At 46.5% G+C, this 14801-nt stretch overlaps 4 protein-coding genes across 4 annotated transcripts; 2 read left to right on the forward strand and 2 right to left on the reverse strand.

Moving 5' to 3' along the window:
- The first annotated feature begins 399 nt into the window (after positions 1-399).
- Positions 400-2574, forward strand: LOC133895048 (serine/threonine-protein phosphatase 7 long form homolog). The gene is made up of 5 exons (XM_062335255.1): positions 400-592; positions 672-1012; positions 1088-1864; positions 1943-2044; positions 2541-2574. The coding sequence occupies exons 1-5, from the start codon at positions 509-511 to the stop codon at positions 2572-2574; spliced, it is 1338 nt and encodes a 445-aa protein (XP_062191239.1). The 5' UTR covers positions 400-508.
- A 798-nt stretch (positions 2575-3372) lies between these two features.
- Positions 3373-4126, reverse strand: LOC133894867 (uncharacterized). The gene is made up of 2 exons (XM_062335049.1): positions 4001-4126; positions 3373-3927 (listed from the first exon to the last, which is right to left on the reverse strand). The coding sequence occupies exons 1-2, from the start codon at positions 4106-4108 to the stop codon at positions 3373-3375; spliced, it is 663 nt and encodes a 220-aa protein (XP_062191033.1). The 5' UTR covers positions 4109-4126.
- Positions 4127-4135: 9 nt separating this feature from the next.
- LOC133894866 (uncharacterized) lies at positions 4136-6048 on the reverse strand. Its single transcript, XM_062335048.1, has 2 exons — positions 5320-6048; positions 4136-5237 (listed from the first exon to the last, which is right to left on the reverse strand). Exons 1-2 carry the CDS (start codon positions 6021-6023, stop codon positions 4544-4546), a joined length of 1398 nt encoding a protein of 465 aa, XP_062191032.1. The 5' UTR covers positions 6024-6048; the 3' UTR covers positions 4136-4543.
- Positions 6049-8470: 2422 nt separating this feature from the next.
- LOC133896406 (uncharacterized) lies at positions 8471-10534 on the forward strand. The gene is made up of 2 exons (XM_062337003.1): positions 8471-8661; positions 8749-10534. The coding sequence occupies exon 2, from the start codon at positions 8843-8845 to the stop codon at positions 10394-10396; it is 1554 nt and encodes a 517-aa protein (XP_062192987.1). The 5' UTR covers positions 8471-8661; positions 8749-8842; the 3' UTR covers positions 10397-10534.
- Positions 10535-14801: the final 4267 nt, after the last annotated feature.

Below are 14801 nucleotides of genomic sequence, written 5' to 3' on the forward strand. Positions count from 1 at the left end.
CGTTCAATTACATTTTTTTAATTATATTAATTTGATAAATTAGAGTACTTTGATTATATAAATTAGATTATTTAATTACGTTATTAGAGTACTTAGAGTTTAATTAGAGTACTTAGTTTATTTAATTAGAGTACTTAGATTATTTAATTACGTTATTAGATTACTTAGATTAATTAATTAGAGTACTTAGTTTATTTAATTAGATTAAATGAATTAAATTATTTGATAAATTAGAGTACTTAGATTAATTAATTACGATGCTTAGTTTGATTATATGAATTTGATTAGTCTATATAATTATATTATTTAATTAGTTTGATATCATGAATTTCTTTCAACATTGTAATTAGATTGTGTCCTTAGTATAATTCTATGAATGTCCTTATCCGGTAAAATTAGAAAAAATTACGTGTACCTTTGTTTAGCAGATACAATATTATGAAGCTTGTAATATATTCTAATTTGTTGTTCACCTATTTGTTGAACCATGAAGCCTTAAATCATTATCATGGCTCATGGTGGTCTTCCCGAGCTTCTTCAGCAGCGGTACGACGAGAACCATAGGGGAAGGATGATATTCACAGGACAACAGGTACCACGTTTATATGTGCTATTTCATTGGTACGAGAATTTTGAACTAACGCTGTACATGTATTGGATAACTCATGCAGTTGGGTCCGTTACGAGCCCGGAGTGTGCACAAGATTAAGGAGTTGGACCCTCGATTCCACGAGCCACTCGCACGGGCGGGACTACTACCTTTCGCTCTCATGATGGCCGGAGCTCCCATGGAGGTCGGTGGTAGGACACCTCTCCCGGCAATTGATGAGGCACTGGTCACAGGTCTCGTCGACCGCTGGCGTCCTGAGACACACACTTTCCACTTTCCTTTTGGTGAGATGGCAGTAACACTGCGGGACGTGGCCATGCTGACCGGGCTGCCAATAAGGGGTGCCCCGTTAATAGTTTCGCGACCCGCAAGGGAGCAGTGGAAGGGTTATGTTGCAGATAGGTAATTATTTGTTATGTAATGCATTTAAAATATTACAGTGCTATTAAAGCGTCATTGACCATCTGCATCTTATAGGTTTGGTGTGCAATACGACGGGAAGGATGCTGGCCTCTCCATGTCCTGGGTTCATGGGCTGACACAGTTCGGTCCATGCCCACTGGATGCGGACGAGAATACACTTATGCAACACTATGAGGTGTACTTATACGTCCTGCTCGGAGGCATCATGTTCTGCAACACGGCAGGCGATTATGTCGTCCCACATATTGTATGGTTAGCAGCCCACCTCGCGTCACATCCTTATGAGCCTACATCTTACAGTTGGGGATCTGCAGTGTTGGCTGCAACCTACAGAGGATTGTGTGATGCAACCCAGCGAACAAAGAGGAAGGCAACCATTACAGGGTGCTTACATCTCTTACAGTTATGGAGTTGGGAGTACCTCTCGATTTCCAGACCTTGGGTGCTCAAGTGCTACTACCCAGTTCACATCTCTGATGGCATTGCAGATGACATAAGGCCAACGATGGGGTATCGGTGGATTCATGCCAGGCTAAGATGGAGTCAGCAGCAAGACCATGGTAACTACTCCAGGGTGATAAGTGACCTGGACATCCTTAGCGCTGATCTAGTGGATTGGGATCCATGGCGTATGGCACGAGTAAAAGAAATTGCAGATGGTGGACTCCTGGCATCCTCTTGTAGCCGTGACGCAGACTTATGGTTGACCACATGCTTCTTGTTGTACATGAACTGCGTGGAAGTATATTCTCCAGAACGTGTACAGAGGCAGTTCAGGTACCGACAGGTGGTGCCTGTTCCAGCACCACGAGACGCCGGACGGGCGCACGAGTAAGTGTGTTATTGTATGTTGCCTTAGTACATTGGTTATCCATGTTAACAAATTATAACTGTTTATGTCACGTACAGGTGGAGCTCAAAGGGGGGCGGAGGCACGCAGGACTGGGCATCCAAGAATGCCGAGTACATACGGAGGTGGACAGAATCAGCTGCGGTGGACTACCTTGCTTGGTACCGTCCGCGTACTGGGACTACCTTGCTTGGTACCGTCCGCGCACACGTGCCACCTTACTCAGCGGACCTGTACAGCTGGGCCCCAGACCCTTCCCCGAGGATCGTGCCCGCCTACTTCATGTTGTGGTAAGTGATGCGTTACTTATATTGGTTTTCTTTGGAAAATCTGTGTATTACTGACATGTCCCTCATCTTATACAGACTGAAGAGGCGTATGAGATGCATACGCAAGCGGATCAACCTTTTGGAGAACCAAGCAGGTCATCATCGCAGAGGGATCGTAACCCTCTCCGGGAGTACATGAGGACAAGAGGATCCCGCTTCCTAAACGCTATACGTGGTCTAGGTGGGTGTGCCCCGCAATGGAGGGGGTACGACCAACATGCCATGGACCCGTCTCGTGCCTCCCACAGCAGGCGGTCCTCCCACAGCAGGCGGTCATCCAGTGCTCGTGAGGAACCCGTCCGGTCAGAATCACGACATACATCTTCAGCTTCGGCGCATCATGTCTCATGTTCCGGTGCTGAGGCCGAGGAGTGCACGCAGCCTCCTGCGCCCGAGCAGGTTACGCTGGGTTCACTAGCACCTCCGGCTACGATGACACCTCCGGCTGCAGCATCTACTCATCAGGAGGACGTCGTTGACTACACGCAGCAGACCCCTTGCTGGAGCGACCCTAATGCTTTTAACTGGGGTGCTGCAATGCATGCGACCGCCACCTTCACTGATCTACTCGGCGGACAGTCCTCCTATGATCTCAATGAACCTGGAAGTTCACATTGGTACCAGCATGGCGAGCCTTCGGCACACTGGACTCCATCGGAGCACGTTCTAGGGCCGTCCACACTTCCGCACGAGGATCCTTCGGCATGGTACATGCAGAGCCGAGTAAGCGGGGCGGGATACACGTTCGGTGGGGTTCCCACAGGGCAGGCAGATGATGATGAAGACGACCAAGGGCACGCAAGGCAGGGGCCTGCGCAGGCTGCTGGGATGAGAGCCACACACCCGCCAGACGCTTACACGCCTGGAGATTGTGTGAGGCATCGTCGCCGTTGAGTAGCCAGGACAATTTGTCATGACACATGTATTATTGATTTTAATGTCGAGGTCATCCCTATTATGTCTTATTCACTGTATTGTTAATTTAAGAAATTCTCAGTACAGAGGAAACAATAGTAGTTGTAAAGCATAAGTAGCATGGAACCCGGTACAGAGGTTACACATAAAGAGCGAACAACAACAAACATTATCATGTACGATACGCCTAAAGAACATAATATCATGCCTTAAGGGAATAAAATATATAGGGTTACAATAGATGCTTAGGGCGAAGGAAAGTGGCGACGCAAATTAGCGTAAGAATTCCAGGTGCGATGGTCAAAGCTATCCGGGTAAGATGGTTGTCGTCTCCGAGGTGGTTCTGGGAAGTTGTAAAAATGAGTACGAGCAAATCCATCATCATTTTCAGGGTCATCGGTGTCCTCCGGAGATGGAAGCCTCGGAAGGCGGGGTCGTTGTGGCATGAAATCGTCGTCGTCGTCATCATCTTGAGGTTTCTCCGAGGTGGTACCACGTCCTATTTCCCTATCAGTTGTATGGCATCTCGATGTTGTGCGTGAACGTCTTCTTGCAGTGTTCCTAGAACTTTCTCCTGTATTTCTGTTCGAACGTCTAGGCATGGGGGGCATGAAATCGTCATCGTCTTCGTCCTCGTCATTATCTGGATGATTCGTAGAGGTCGCCTCTGTACCCCTTTGATTCGCTGACTGTCGTCGTCTTCTACACGAACCAGGCATCACACCCCCGCCGAAGAGCATACACATCGTCAAGAAGTGTGAGATTTCTTTGTTGATCAACTGTTCGTCTTCCGGGAAAGCCTGACGCAGAAGAGAACCGTTCGAATCAATGGAAATAAGATAAGTAGGGTGACCAAATGTTTATATGACATACCTGAATATGGGATGCATACTGGTCTGGCGACATTACTATCGTTCTTTGCCTCCTAGAGAAACCTATCACAGAAGGATGGTCGGCCAGTTCGCGGACCCTCAGATACATTTGACGCCGGTGATACAAGAGGGCGCGGTTAACCTAGAACATATGGGTCTTGCATGCAATTTCGCCACGGCTTGGATTATGTTGTTCTCCTTTAACGGATCATCGTTTCCTTCGCGCACAACCTGTAAGGAGGCATTAAGTGCTATAGCGATCGTTGCAGGTGTCCATGGAAAGCCTGTACTAGAGGATCCCGCCATAGATTTCTTGCTCACTGACTACCTACGCTCTATCTCTGCATCAAAACACGGATCCATGAATATTTAAGAAACACGAAATAAATAAATAAAATTACATTTACAATACAATGGTCACTTCTTGTCTAAAGGGGTACAATGCAAACCACATAATGCACAATAAGTAGTACAACTAACAGGTGAATAACATTTTACAATACAAAGTCTCTAAGACAGTTCAGTTTGACAGTGGGCTGATAGTTTACTGACGGGTCGGGCAAGTCCTCCTGTCATGTCCAGGTTGTTTGCAAAGTTTGCACCTGCGAAGGCCATCAACAGCATCTGCTTCATCCATGTCACCTTGCAGCCTCGTAGATCTAGGCCTTCCAGGATCTGTGCGTCGTGCTCGTGGATAAGGTACCCACTTAGGGCCCTCGATCGATTTGTAGTTGGTTCCGATGTTAAAGGACCGCATCTTTGGAAGCCATGTGCTCCTCAATGCATCGATCGTGAAGTACGGTGATACGTACTGTGATCCGTCATTGCCACCTATGTCCCTGCAAGCGGCTAAGACATGCGAGCACGGGATATGGTGCAGTTTTGGCTTATTGCATGTGCACTTCACCTCGTTAGGTCCAAGTTGACATTGCTGCACGGTGTCCCCGGCGCTATACCCTGAAGCATACCTACGGCGGCACATGACCTCAAAGTCATTGTTGGCCAAGTCGTAGATCCTCGACCGATGAAAGTGTGCCTTGCTCCTCCTTCTTGATATGATTTGCTCCACCTTAGGTGAAAACCGTGTGCTGCACTTCATAGCAGCATTACCACGGTCTCGAAAGTAGTCCGCCGTTCTGTAGAATGTGAGCTCAATAATGGCACACAACGGGAGGCCCCGTACTCCCTTCAGGACATTGTTGAACGCCTCCGCTATGTTCGTTGTCATGATGGAGTACCTAACATGGGATACAATAATTTTAGAATGGCTATTTGCATAAGAATCGGTACAATATGATCATTACAATTCTATGCGCTAACCTGGCACCATGAGTGTCATGGATAAGGGCCCAACGCTCCGCCGGCTTCCCCGCTATCCACTGGCTAAATGTACCACGTGAACGACTAACGATAGTTTGGCCCCCAACCATTTGCGCCCGCAGTTGATCCTCCCCTGCTTGCTGGTCTGCCATCATCTTGCGAGTGGTCTCATTTAACTCTCTCCATATCTCATTGAACTTCGCCTGCTGGTTCTGAAGACATAGCCCTTTGAATCTCTTTACAAGCGACTTGCTGCGGTACCTTGTGTACAGGTTCGCACCCAAGTGTCGCATGCACCATCTTCTCTCCACATCAGGCCATGCAATGGAGCAGTTTGTGCTATCATGCAGCACGTCCAACGCATGCAGAAGACCCTTGTTGCGGTCTGAGATGACGCAAACTCGTTCCCTATTTCCCACGACACGTGTCCTTACCAAGGTGAGGAACCACAGCCAACTATCATTGTTTTCACTCTCAACCATTGCAAAGGCGAGAGGAATGATCTGATTATTTGCATCCGTCGCCATTGCTGTCATAAGGGTACCATGGAACTTGCCGCTTAGAAATGTGGCATCCACGCATACAACCGGCCTACAATGCCTGAATGCTTCGATGCATTGTCCAAAGGACCAGAATAACCTAATGAGGTATCGGTCAGTGGTGCTATATGACCCATCATCTAGCCTGATCGGCTCATCCGCCATGGCCCACTGAGTCCCTGGATTCGTCATGGCAATCTTCTGCAGTAGTCTCGGAGCATTGTTGTATGACTCTTCGAAGCTTCCAAATAGCATCTTCAACGCCTTCTGCTTCGCTCGCCACGCGGTGTGGTAATTGATAAGCATGCCAGTCTTAGTGTGCACCTCCCCCATAATCGATTTTGGCGACAAACAAATTTCTGTGCCAATAAGCGTGATGAGGAGTTGGGCTACGAACCTCGCATCAACGGCGTGGCTCACATTCCTAATAGCCTCTTCGCTGCATGTATGTGGGGTGTGTCTACTAATCACAAAATAGTTCTCATATTTCGGCTGATGTGCTCGTACGAAGTAAGGGCAATTCGGGTGCTTCGTACACCTGACCTCATACTCCGTAGGGTTAGACCGGGCGCACTTGTGGTCCCTTCTTGTTATTACAGCATAGTTGCTAATAAAGTGGATGACCTCCCCTCTGTTACGAAACTGTTGCCCGACCTGAATGCCGCTATTCTGGTATCCCCAGTTAGATAAGGTGTTATACTCAACGACGACACACTCCAGGAGCCCAGTACCACAAAAGTACTGGATCGCCGGGACCGGGTCATCATTGTTAGCAGCTTCTTCATCCCCGCTACCACCGTCTTCATTATCCATGCATCCTGCATCGACCTCACCAGGGTCCACTCTACCTCCCTCTCTACTGGAACTGCCCTCCCCGACATGCCCTCCATCCTCTTCATGCATCACCAACTGGCTTGAGCCTTCCACAGTGGTCACTGCATCACCTTGCACCAGTCGTGACACTATGTTTACGTACACCGCCATATCAAAGTTCTCCTCCAATGCCTTGCGTGAGTACAAAGCCCATGCGTTGTTCCTACTCATCTCGAACAACGTATGGACAATGACCGAGCTATTTGGAACAAGCCGCGGCCGTACACCCTCTAAGACAACAGTATGGGACTGCTGGTTCACACGCAAAAGGCGCATAATATGTGATTTCAGGCCATCTAGATCAATAGGTACCTCAACCGAACTCTCTATGTGCTGGCAGTTCTGAATTGTTACAAGTCTCCCGTGCAAAACTGTGGGACGTTCTCCATAATAAATATGGAAAATCATACCGTATCTCCTAAATAAATATACATGTAATAAATAATAAGTACAAAAATAATACTAATTAAATAGTGCAATATACAACTAATATGCATCTTTGTTGCTACTGGACACTATCTTCTACGGTTCTACCAAACCTAAGTGATTAAACTAATTAATCAAGTTAATTGATTAATTATATTACTTTAATAAAACTAATTACCTAGATTAAATCACGTAAATTCATGTTACTATATTAAGTAAAGAATCTAATCACACTTACTAATAAAACTTATATAACCCAACTAAATCATTAATTTAAATACTCTAATTTACCAAAATAATATAATTAATCAAATGTACTTGAATGAATTTAACAATATACTGACGAAATGACTAATATACTTCTGAACGAACTAAAAAAAATCTAATTATAACTACTAATTAACTACGTAATTATATTACTTTAATAAAACTAATTACCTAGATTAAATCCCGTAAATTCATGTTACTATATTAAGTAAAGAATCTAATCACACTTACTAATAAAACTTATATAACCCAACTAAATCATTAATTTAAATACTCTAATTTACCAAAATAATATAATTAATCAAATGTACTTGAACGAATTTAACAATATACTGACGAAATGATTAATATACTTCTGAACGAACTAAGAAAAATCTAATTATAATTACTAATTAACTACGTAATCTAAAAACTTACCTTAAGGAAATTGAGCGCGGCTGCTGCTCGCGTTGATCCTCTCCGGCTGCCCCCTCTGCTCGAGCTGCTTCTCCTAGCGTTGCTCCGTTGCTACTCTCTTCTCTCCACTGCTGCTCTCTTTTCTTCTCTCTTCTCTCCACTGCTGCTCTCTTTTCTTCTCCCTTCTCTCCTTTGCTGCTCTCTTCTCTTCTCCCTTCTCTCCTTTGCTGCTCTCTTCTCTTCTCCCTTCTCTCTTCTGCGAGCCAGGGCTTTTATTAAGCGCAAAAGCAGCATCCCGCTGGCACGCACACACCGAAAGCATCGACAGGACGTGAAAGTGACATGATGTACTGAATTCGGCAACTGAGGTGCCGAATACGGCACTGTGGGCTGTATTCGGCACCTCAGTTGCCGAATACAGCAGAGTACAGGGTGTATTCGGCAACTGAGGTGCCGAATACAGCCCACAGTGCCGTATTCGGCACCTCAGTTGCCGAATACGGTGTTTTCGGATTTTCAGTTTCCGAAATTCAAATTTCAGTATTTGAGATACCGAATACGAGTGCTAGATTTGCAAATACGTCGACATGTTATCTATTTTCGCAAATACGGTCGCGTATGTTGTCTAAATTTCCAAATTTGCCCCTAATCCTCGTCGGACTGAACTTCCGCTTGCCGGTTAGTACTCCCTCTTCAGTCTATGCGGAATTGGGGCCGGAATCCGTTCGAGGGTCGGAGGATCTCCTTTCTCGGAATCCGGAATCCTCGTCGGACTGAAGCAAGTCTGTGGGTTCTCGCAGCGACAATTTTGAGTCCAAGTTCGAATCTTTCACGGAGCCAGGTATCGTTCTGAACTCGGATCTCCTTTCACCTACTCGGATTAGGAGTTTAGGAGGGTGGCGTCGGTTGGTGATCTATATTAGTGCAGCCAGGAGCCCGCCCGCTGCGTACTTCATCCAAGATTGCGGCTTTCCAAGTATTCCTGCAGAAACAGTTCGTCTTCGTAGAGAGGCTCTGCTCCAATGGAAACCTGTAGCAGAGCTGGGACTCTGAGCAGCCTATGGCCATGGGGTCTAGCTATACACCCAAGAGATCTGTGGTATCTTTTCTTCAGAGTTTTGCCCAAACTGCTGGTGTTTCCTCACAGTTTACTGAAGAAGTTTCGAAAAGATGAACATGTTCATGCATCACTGATGAAACTGGATACTGTGGTGGGCGTGATGCCGGAACTGCCGCAGGATATGTTGATGGTTATCTTTGCCAACCTTCAGATCCCTGACCTCATACGTGCGGGTTCTGTCTCTTCCTCTTGGCATGCCGCCTACACCAGTCTGCGTGATCTCGGGCAGTACAAAAAGTCCCAGACGCCATGCCTGCTCTACACCTCTGAATCTGCTGGTGAGAATGTTGCGTGTCTCTACAGCCTCGTGGAACAGAGGGAATACAAGTTAACTCTCCCAGAGCCACCCATCCGTAGTCGGTTTCCGATCGGGTCCTCCAATGGCTGGCTGATTACTGCAGATGAGAGGTCTGAGCTGCACCTTGTCAATCCAATCACTGGTGAACAGATTGCTCTCCCGTCAGTGATTACCATCAAGCAAGTGAAGCCCATCTTTGATGACTCAGGCACTATCAACATGTACGAGCTATCATACCACAGTGGCAGGGCGCCTGAGATATATGCTCTCAATGATCTGCGTGAGCACCTCTACTTCAAGGCATTTGTGTTTCCTGATCTGTCCACTGGAAGTTACATTGTGGTGCTCATCCACAATCCGTACCAACAGCTTTCGTTTGCAAGAGCAGGGGATGATAAGTGGAACTTGCTGCTACCCAACACACGTTATAGAGATTGCATGTGCATGGATGGTCTGTTGTATGCATTGACATCACTTGGAGAAATCCACGCGTATGATCTCACTGCCTCCACTGTCACAATGAAGGTCATTATGGACCGGGTGAAGTTTATTCACGAGAGCATGTACATCATTCCGGCTCCTTGGGGTGATCTGCTGCAAGTTTGGAGGATAGTAGATCATCCAATGCACGTGGAACAGGATGCACCGGGGATAGTATATCATCCAGGGCAGGAAGTTTGGAGGATAGTAAATCATCCAGAGCACGAGGAAGAGGATGGTGATGTACTAGGGATATTAAATCATCCAGATCAGGAGGATGAGGATGGTGATGCACCGGGGATAGTAAATGCTCCAGAGCAGGAGGATGAGCGCGTACGATATATTACAAAGAAAATCATAGTATACAAAGTGGACATGGCTGCAAAAGAGCTTGTGAAAATTAACAGCTTGCCACACCATATGTTATTTCTTGGGCATAACCAAACACTCTGTCTTGGTGCTGCAGAACATCCGCAATTGAAGGCCAATCATGCCTACTTCACTGATGATCATGACGAACTGATTATGCTATTAAAGAATCATACTCGTGATATAGGAGTTCTCAACTTGGAAAATAGCAGAAGGAAGGAAATTGTGTCTCAGATTTGCTCCAACTGGCCTTGTCCCACATGGATAATACCCAATCTTGCAAAGATGAATTTGGCATTCAGCAAATAAGCTTATTTTTTTATTTATCTAGGGTATTAAAATTCTGGAACCCTCTTTTGTATTGTTAATTTTTATTTAAATAAAAGGCTGTAATTCAGATATCAGAAAAATAATGCGAAGATAGGGAGGTGGAAAAGTTCTGGCTGCTCTATGGCTCTATGAATCAGTACCATAAAAAAAATTGTTTTCATGTGCAAACATCATGAAGGTATTACTCCTGGTGTAAATTTATCATTTAGGGCTTTGATTTGACTTTTAGTTGGTGGGACATATAGTTGCATACTTGTTTTGTTCCTTAGTACTTACATATGCTCGAAGTTGTCTTGGGTCTCGTACTTGACTGACAAAAGGTAAATATCTTGTTTTTTTGGGTTAATTTGAGTGCTGATATTGTGCTGTGCTCTGGTCTAGCTATGAATTGTGATGCTGCATTGAAACTAGCTGAAATGCTGCTAACATTGTTGGAACCTAGTAAGTTCATCAAGTTGTAGTTGTGCTGTACTGGTGGGGGAGGTCCTAGACCTCGGGCATCCAGGAGCCGTGATAGCTTCCTGGCTGCCGTTAGAGAGAGGAGAGGGGTGCTAGAAGAGGTAGGGCAAACTTAGGGTCTGTTTGTTTTTTATTGTGATTTTAACAATATAGATTTTGATTCTCATAATCTAGAATTTGGACTGTACAATCTAGAACAAACAACATCAGATTATTACAATCTCTCCCCTTCCCCTACAGACTCGCTCTCTCCCCTACAGACTGCTGCCATTCCCCTTCACCATCAATTGTTGCATTGCCTCTCCGCATGAGTACCAAACCGACAGCAGCACTCGCGCCGAGTCCTCCAAGCACCGGATGCACTCCGTCCCTGTGCGGTCGCCATGCACTGTGCCTGCCCGAACACCGTTTCTCCACCATATGTTGGGCCCATGCCTCTAGTCGCCCAAGCCACGTCCACTGTCACGTCCGAGACCAAGTCTGCGTTGTTCGTGACACGTGTCACCATGAGCCTAGCCGCCGCGATGAACATCCGATGGAAGCATCCGCGTTCGGTCCCCGGTGCCGCCGTCGTAGAACCACCGGTAGAAGCCATCCTCGCGCTCGCGGGCTGATGACGAGGCGTTGGATGCATTCGTCGCGTCGGAGCCGGACTGCATGGTACCGAAGCCTGTGGGCGAGGTTGCGGCCTAAGGGAGGAGGCGGACGACGCTGGCGTTCTTGAACCCGGTTTCTTCTCTCTATAATTTAACGTTATGTTTGTAACGAAAATGGTGGGTAAATACATGCTATAATCTGATAGAAGCAACATTTTCCTGAATTGTGGATTGTTGTACAATCTGGCTCCAGATTATAGATTCTAGATTGTACAATTATTTTGTTTGTTTTAGATTCTGATTTTAGAAGCTAGAATCCACAATCAGAATAAAAAACAAACATACCCTTAGAGGCTTCTTATTGCTTGCATAGATTGATAATGGCATGCATATATATAGCCAGCCTTAACATAATCTGTAAGGAAACTAACAATCTAAACGCTAATGGAAAAGACAAATCCTGAAGATATGATATCGAAACCTAGGAAATATAGAATATGTCTTAACTAAATTGATGCCTTGGTGCCTTAGCCCTCAGGCTGCTGAGTTGGCTAGGGTTGCACGACCTGCCTGGCACCCACGGCACTGGTTGGTCTTGCTGTACATAGCAACTTAAACTGGATACACTATTTTTGGTTCTGAATTGTCTATGAACTGTGAATTGTGTTCAGCAGAGGAAAAGGATGCAAGCTTTGTTCGATAGCATGAAAAGCATATTTCATAGAAAGACTAGTTTGATGTCGAAAGTCCTGGGGCAATTGCGTTCTTACTCCTATTTTACAATGCAACTGTGATTTTACCCTTACTTATAGACTTTGTGATTTTGCCCCTCTTTTTTCGGAACGAAGGAGCCATTTGCCCCTAGTTTCAACTCTCGTTAGGGGCAGCCCGATTAAAGGAATTAAAAAAGAAAAAATGGTTGGAAAATGACTAAATGACCGCATTGCCCTCTCTTCCTCCCTTCTTTGTCCCATGACCCATCCCGTGCCCCCTCTCTCCCTCGTCCCTCTCTTGTGCTCCTCTCTCTCTCTCTCGTTTTTTTCTTCCCGTTCGGCACTACACAGAGGAGGTTGCCCACGTGGCCGGCGATGCCTGTTGGCCATCCCATCACTGCGTTACCAGAGCAAGTGGCTAGGCCGAGCATGCCTTAACTCTCCTCACCACTCCCCTCTACTTTCCCCTCCCCATTCTGCCTCTCCAGAGCCGCACGCGCATAGCTGAGCCGAGCAACAAACCGCCGCCCATCTTTCCCCACCGCACCAGCCAAATTCAATGAAATCCAACCAGATTTGAGCACACCGAGCTTAGGGGAGAGCAGCTAGAGGTCGCTTGAAGCTTCACCAGCCTTCTTTCGTGTGAATCCACCCCTTCCCCGAGCGAATCGGCAGGCACATGGCCGTCTTCTTCATCTTCAGTGGCCTGCTCCACCCATCACCAACGGACCAACATCACCCAAGCCGTTCCCTCTCAACCAGCTGTGCGGTGAGCACCGTCCGACCCCGGTGAATATTTTACACATGCTTTTTCCCTCACAACATGACACCGGCTCGGCCAACTACATGCGCCGTCCGGCAAGGCTCATCGAACCCTAACCCCTCAAATAAGCTCGCAGTTGTGCACTGGTGCTACTGCAGGGTTTCGTTGGGCACCCCATCGATGAGATTGCCGCCGGTAAGGCCACCGTCACATCCTGGGCGCGTGCCGGCAAATTGCCATGGCAGTGTTGACCGAGATCAAGCTAGACCCGGTCAATTGGACCTCGAGTCCCACCCTGTTGTGTCAGCCTCCGGTGTTTTTGCCACTAGAGGAGGAGGCGCCCATTGTGGCCTCTGTGAGGCTAGAGAGAGATGACATGGTAGCTAGGTGGCTAAAACCGGGTGATGTGGTAGGGATTCATTTCAGATATGTCTTCATCAACATCACGCGCTATATCTGAAGATTGCGTTTGCCCCCATTCCATTAAGAACACTTAACGGTGTTAATTCAGCTGTAAAAAGACATGTATGCCTTTGCAGATTTGACCCCACTTTTCTTAGGACTTTGTGATTTTACCCCTGTTTTGACATCAAGCATTTTGACAAATTTTGGAAGTATTTTGACAGCAAAACTTGATAGAATTTGCATATATTTTAAATGAAAAAAATCCATTTTACTCCCCCGAACTATGCTGTTGGTCTGGATAACCCCTTGAACTATTAAATCGTTTGTTTTACTCCCTCAAACTTTGAATACCGGATCATATAACCCCTTGAGACCGGTTTTACAAGTTGTTTTGCCACCGTTGCTACCACATCACCTGGTTTTAGACACCTAGCTGCCATGTCATCTCTCTCTCTGGCCTCGCAGAGGCCACAATGGGCGCCTCCTCCTCTAGTGGCAAAAGCACTAGAGGCTGACCCAGCTATAAACACAGCAGGGTGGGACTCGAGGTCCAATTGATCGTATCTGGCTTGACCTCGGTCAACACTACCATGCCAATTTGCCGGCACGTGCCTAGGATGTGATGGCGGCCTTATCGGTGGCGATCTCACCGATGGGGCACGCAACGAAACCCTGCATAGTCGTGCAGCCCTAGCCAACTCAGCAACTTGAGGGCTAAGGCACCAAGGCATCAATTTAGTTAAGACATATTCTATATTTCCTAGGTTTCGATATCATATCTTCAGGATTTTCCTTTTCCATTAGCGTTCAGATTGTTAGTTTCCTTACAGATCATGTTAAGGCTGGCTATATATATGCATGCCATTATCAATCTATGAAAGAAATAAGAAGCCTCTAAGGGTCTGTTTGTTTTTTATTCTAACTGTGAATTCTAGCTTCTAAAATCATAATCTAAAACAAACAAAATGATTCTACAATCCAAAATCTATAATGTGGGGCTAGATTGTACAACAATCCATAATTCAGGTAAATGTTGCTTCTATTAGATTATAGCATATATTTACCCACCATTGCCGTTACAAACATAACGTTTCGTTACAGAGAGAAGAAACCGGGTTCAAGAATGCTAGCGCCGTCTGCCTCCTCCCTTAGGCTGCAACCTTGCCCACAGGCTTCGCCACCACACCGTCCAGCTCTGACGCGATGGATGCATCCAACGCCTCATCGTCGGCCCACGAGCACGAGGATGGCTTCTACCGGTGGTTCTACGATGGCGGCGTCGGGGATCGAATGCGGACCGCTTCCACCGGACGTTCGTCATGGCAGCCAGGCTCATGGTGACGCGTGTCACAAACATCGCATACTTGGTGTCGGACGCAGCAGCAGACGTGGCTCGGGCGACCAGAGGCATAAGCCCAACATATGGTGGAGAAATGGTGTTCGGGCAG

The sequence above is a fragment of the Phragmites australis genome, chromosome 16, assembly GCF_958298935.1.
Source record: "Phragmites australis chromosome 16, lpPhrAust1.1, whole genome shotgun sequence".
Classification (NCBI taxonomy): domain Eukaryota; kingdom Viridiplantae; phylum Streptophyta; class Magnoliopsida; order Poales; family Poaceae; genus Phragmites; species Phragmites australis.

Bases quoted from the DNA above. Each gene is read 5' to 3' on its own strand.
- LOC133896406 (XM_062337003.1), top strand. From the start codon at position 8,843: ATGGAAACCTGTAGCAGAGCTGGGACTCTGAGCAGCCTATGGCCATGG.
- LOC133894867 (XM_062335049.1), bottom strand. From the start codon at position 4,108: ATGTATCTGAGGGTCCGCGAACTGGCCGACCATCCTTCTGTGATAGGT. The intron at 3,928-4,000 runs GTATGTCATATA...CTTCTGCGTCAG, and splicing joins AGTATGCATCCCATATTCAG to GCTTTCCCGGAAGACGAACA.
- LOC133894866 (XM_062335048.1), bottom strand. From the start codon at position 6,023: ATGGCGGATGAGCCGATCAGGCTAGATGATGGGTCATATAGCACCACT. The intron at 5,238-5,319 runs GTTAGCGCATAG...ATCCCATGTTAG, and splicing joins CATGACACTCATGGTGCCAG to GTACTCCATCATGACAACGA.
- LOC133895048 (XM_062335255.1), top strand. From the start codon at position 509: ATGGCTCATGGTGGTCTTCCCGAGCTTCTTCAGCAGCGGTACGACGAG. The intron at 593-671 runs GTACCACGTTTA...TAACTCATGCAG, and splicing joins TGATATTCACAGGACAACAG to TTGGGTCCGTTACGAGCCCG. The intron at 2,045-2,540 runs GTACCGTCCGCG...ATACATCTTCAG, and splicing joins GCGGTGGACTACCTTGCTTG to CTTCGGCGCATCATGTCTCA.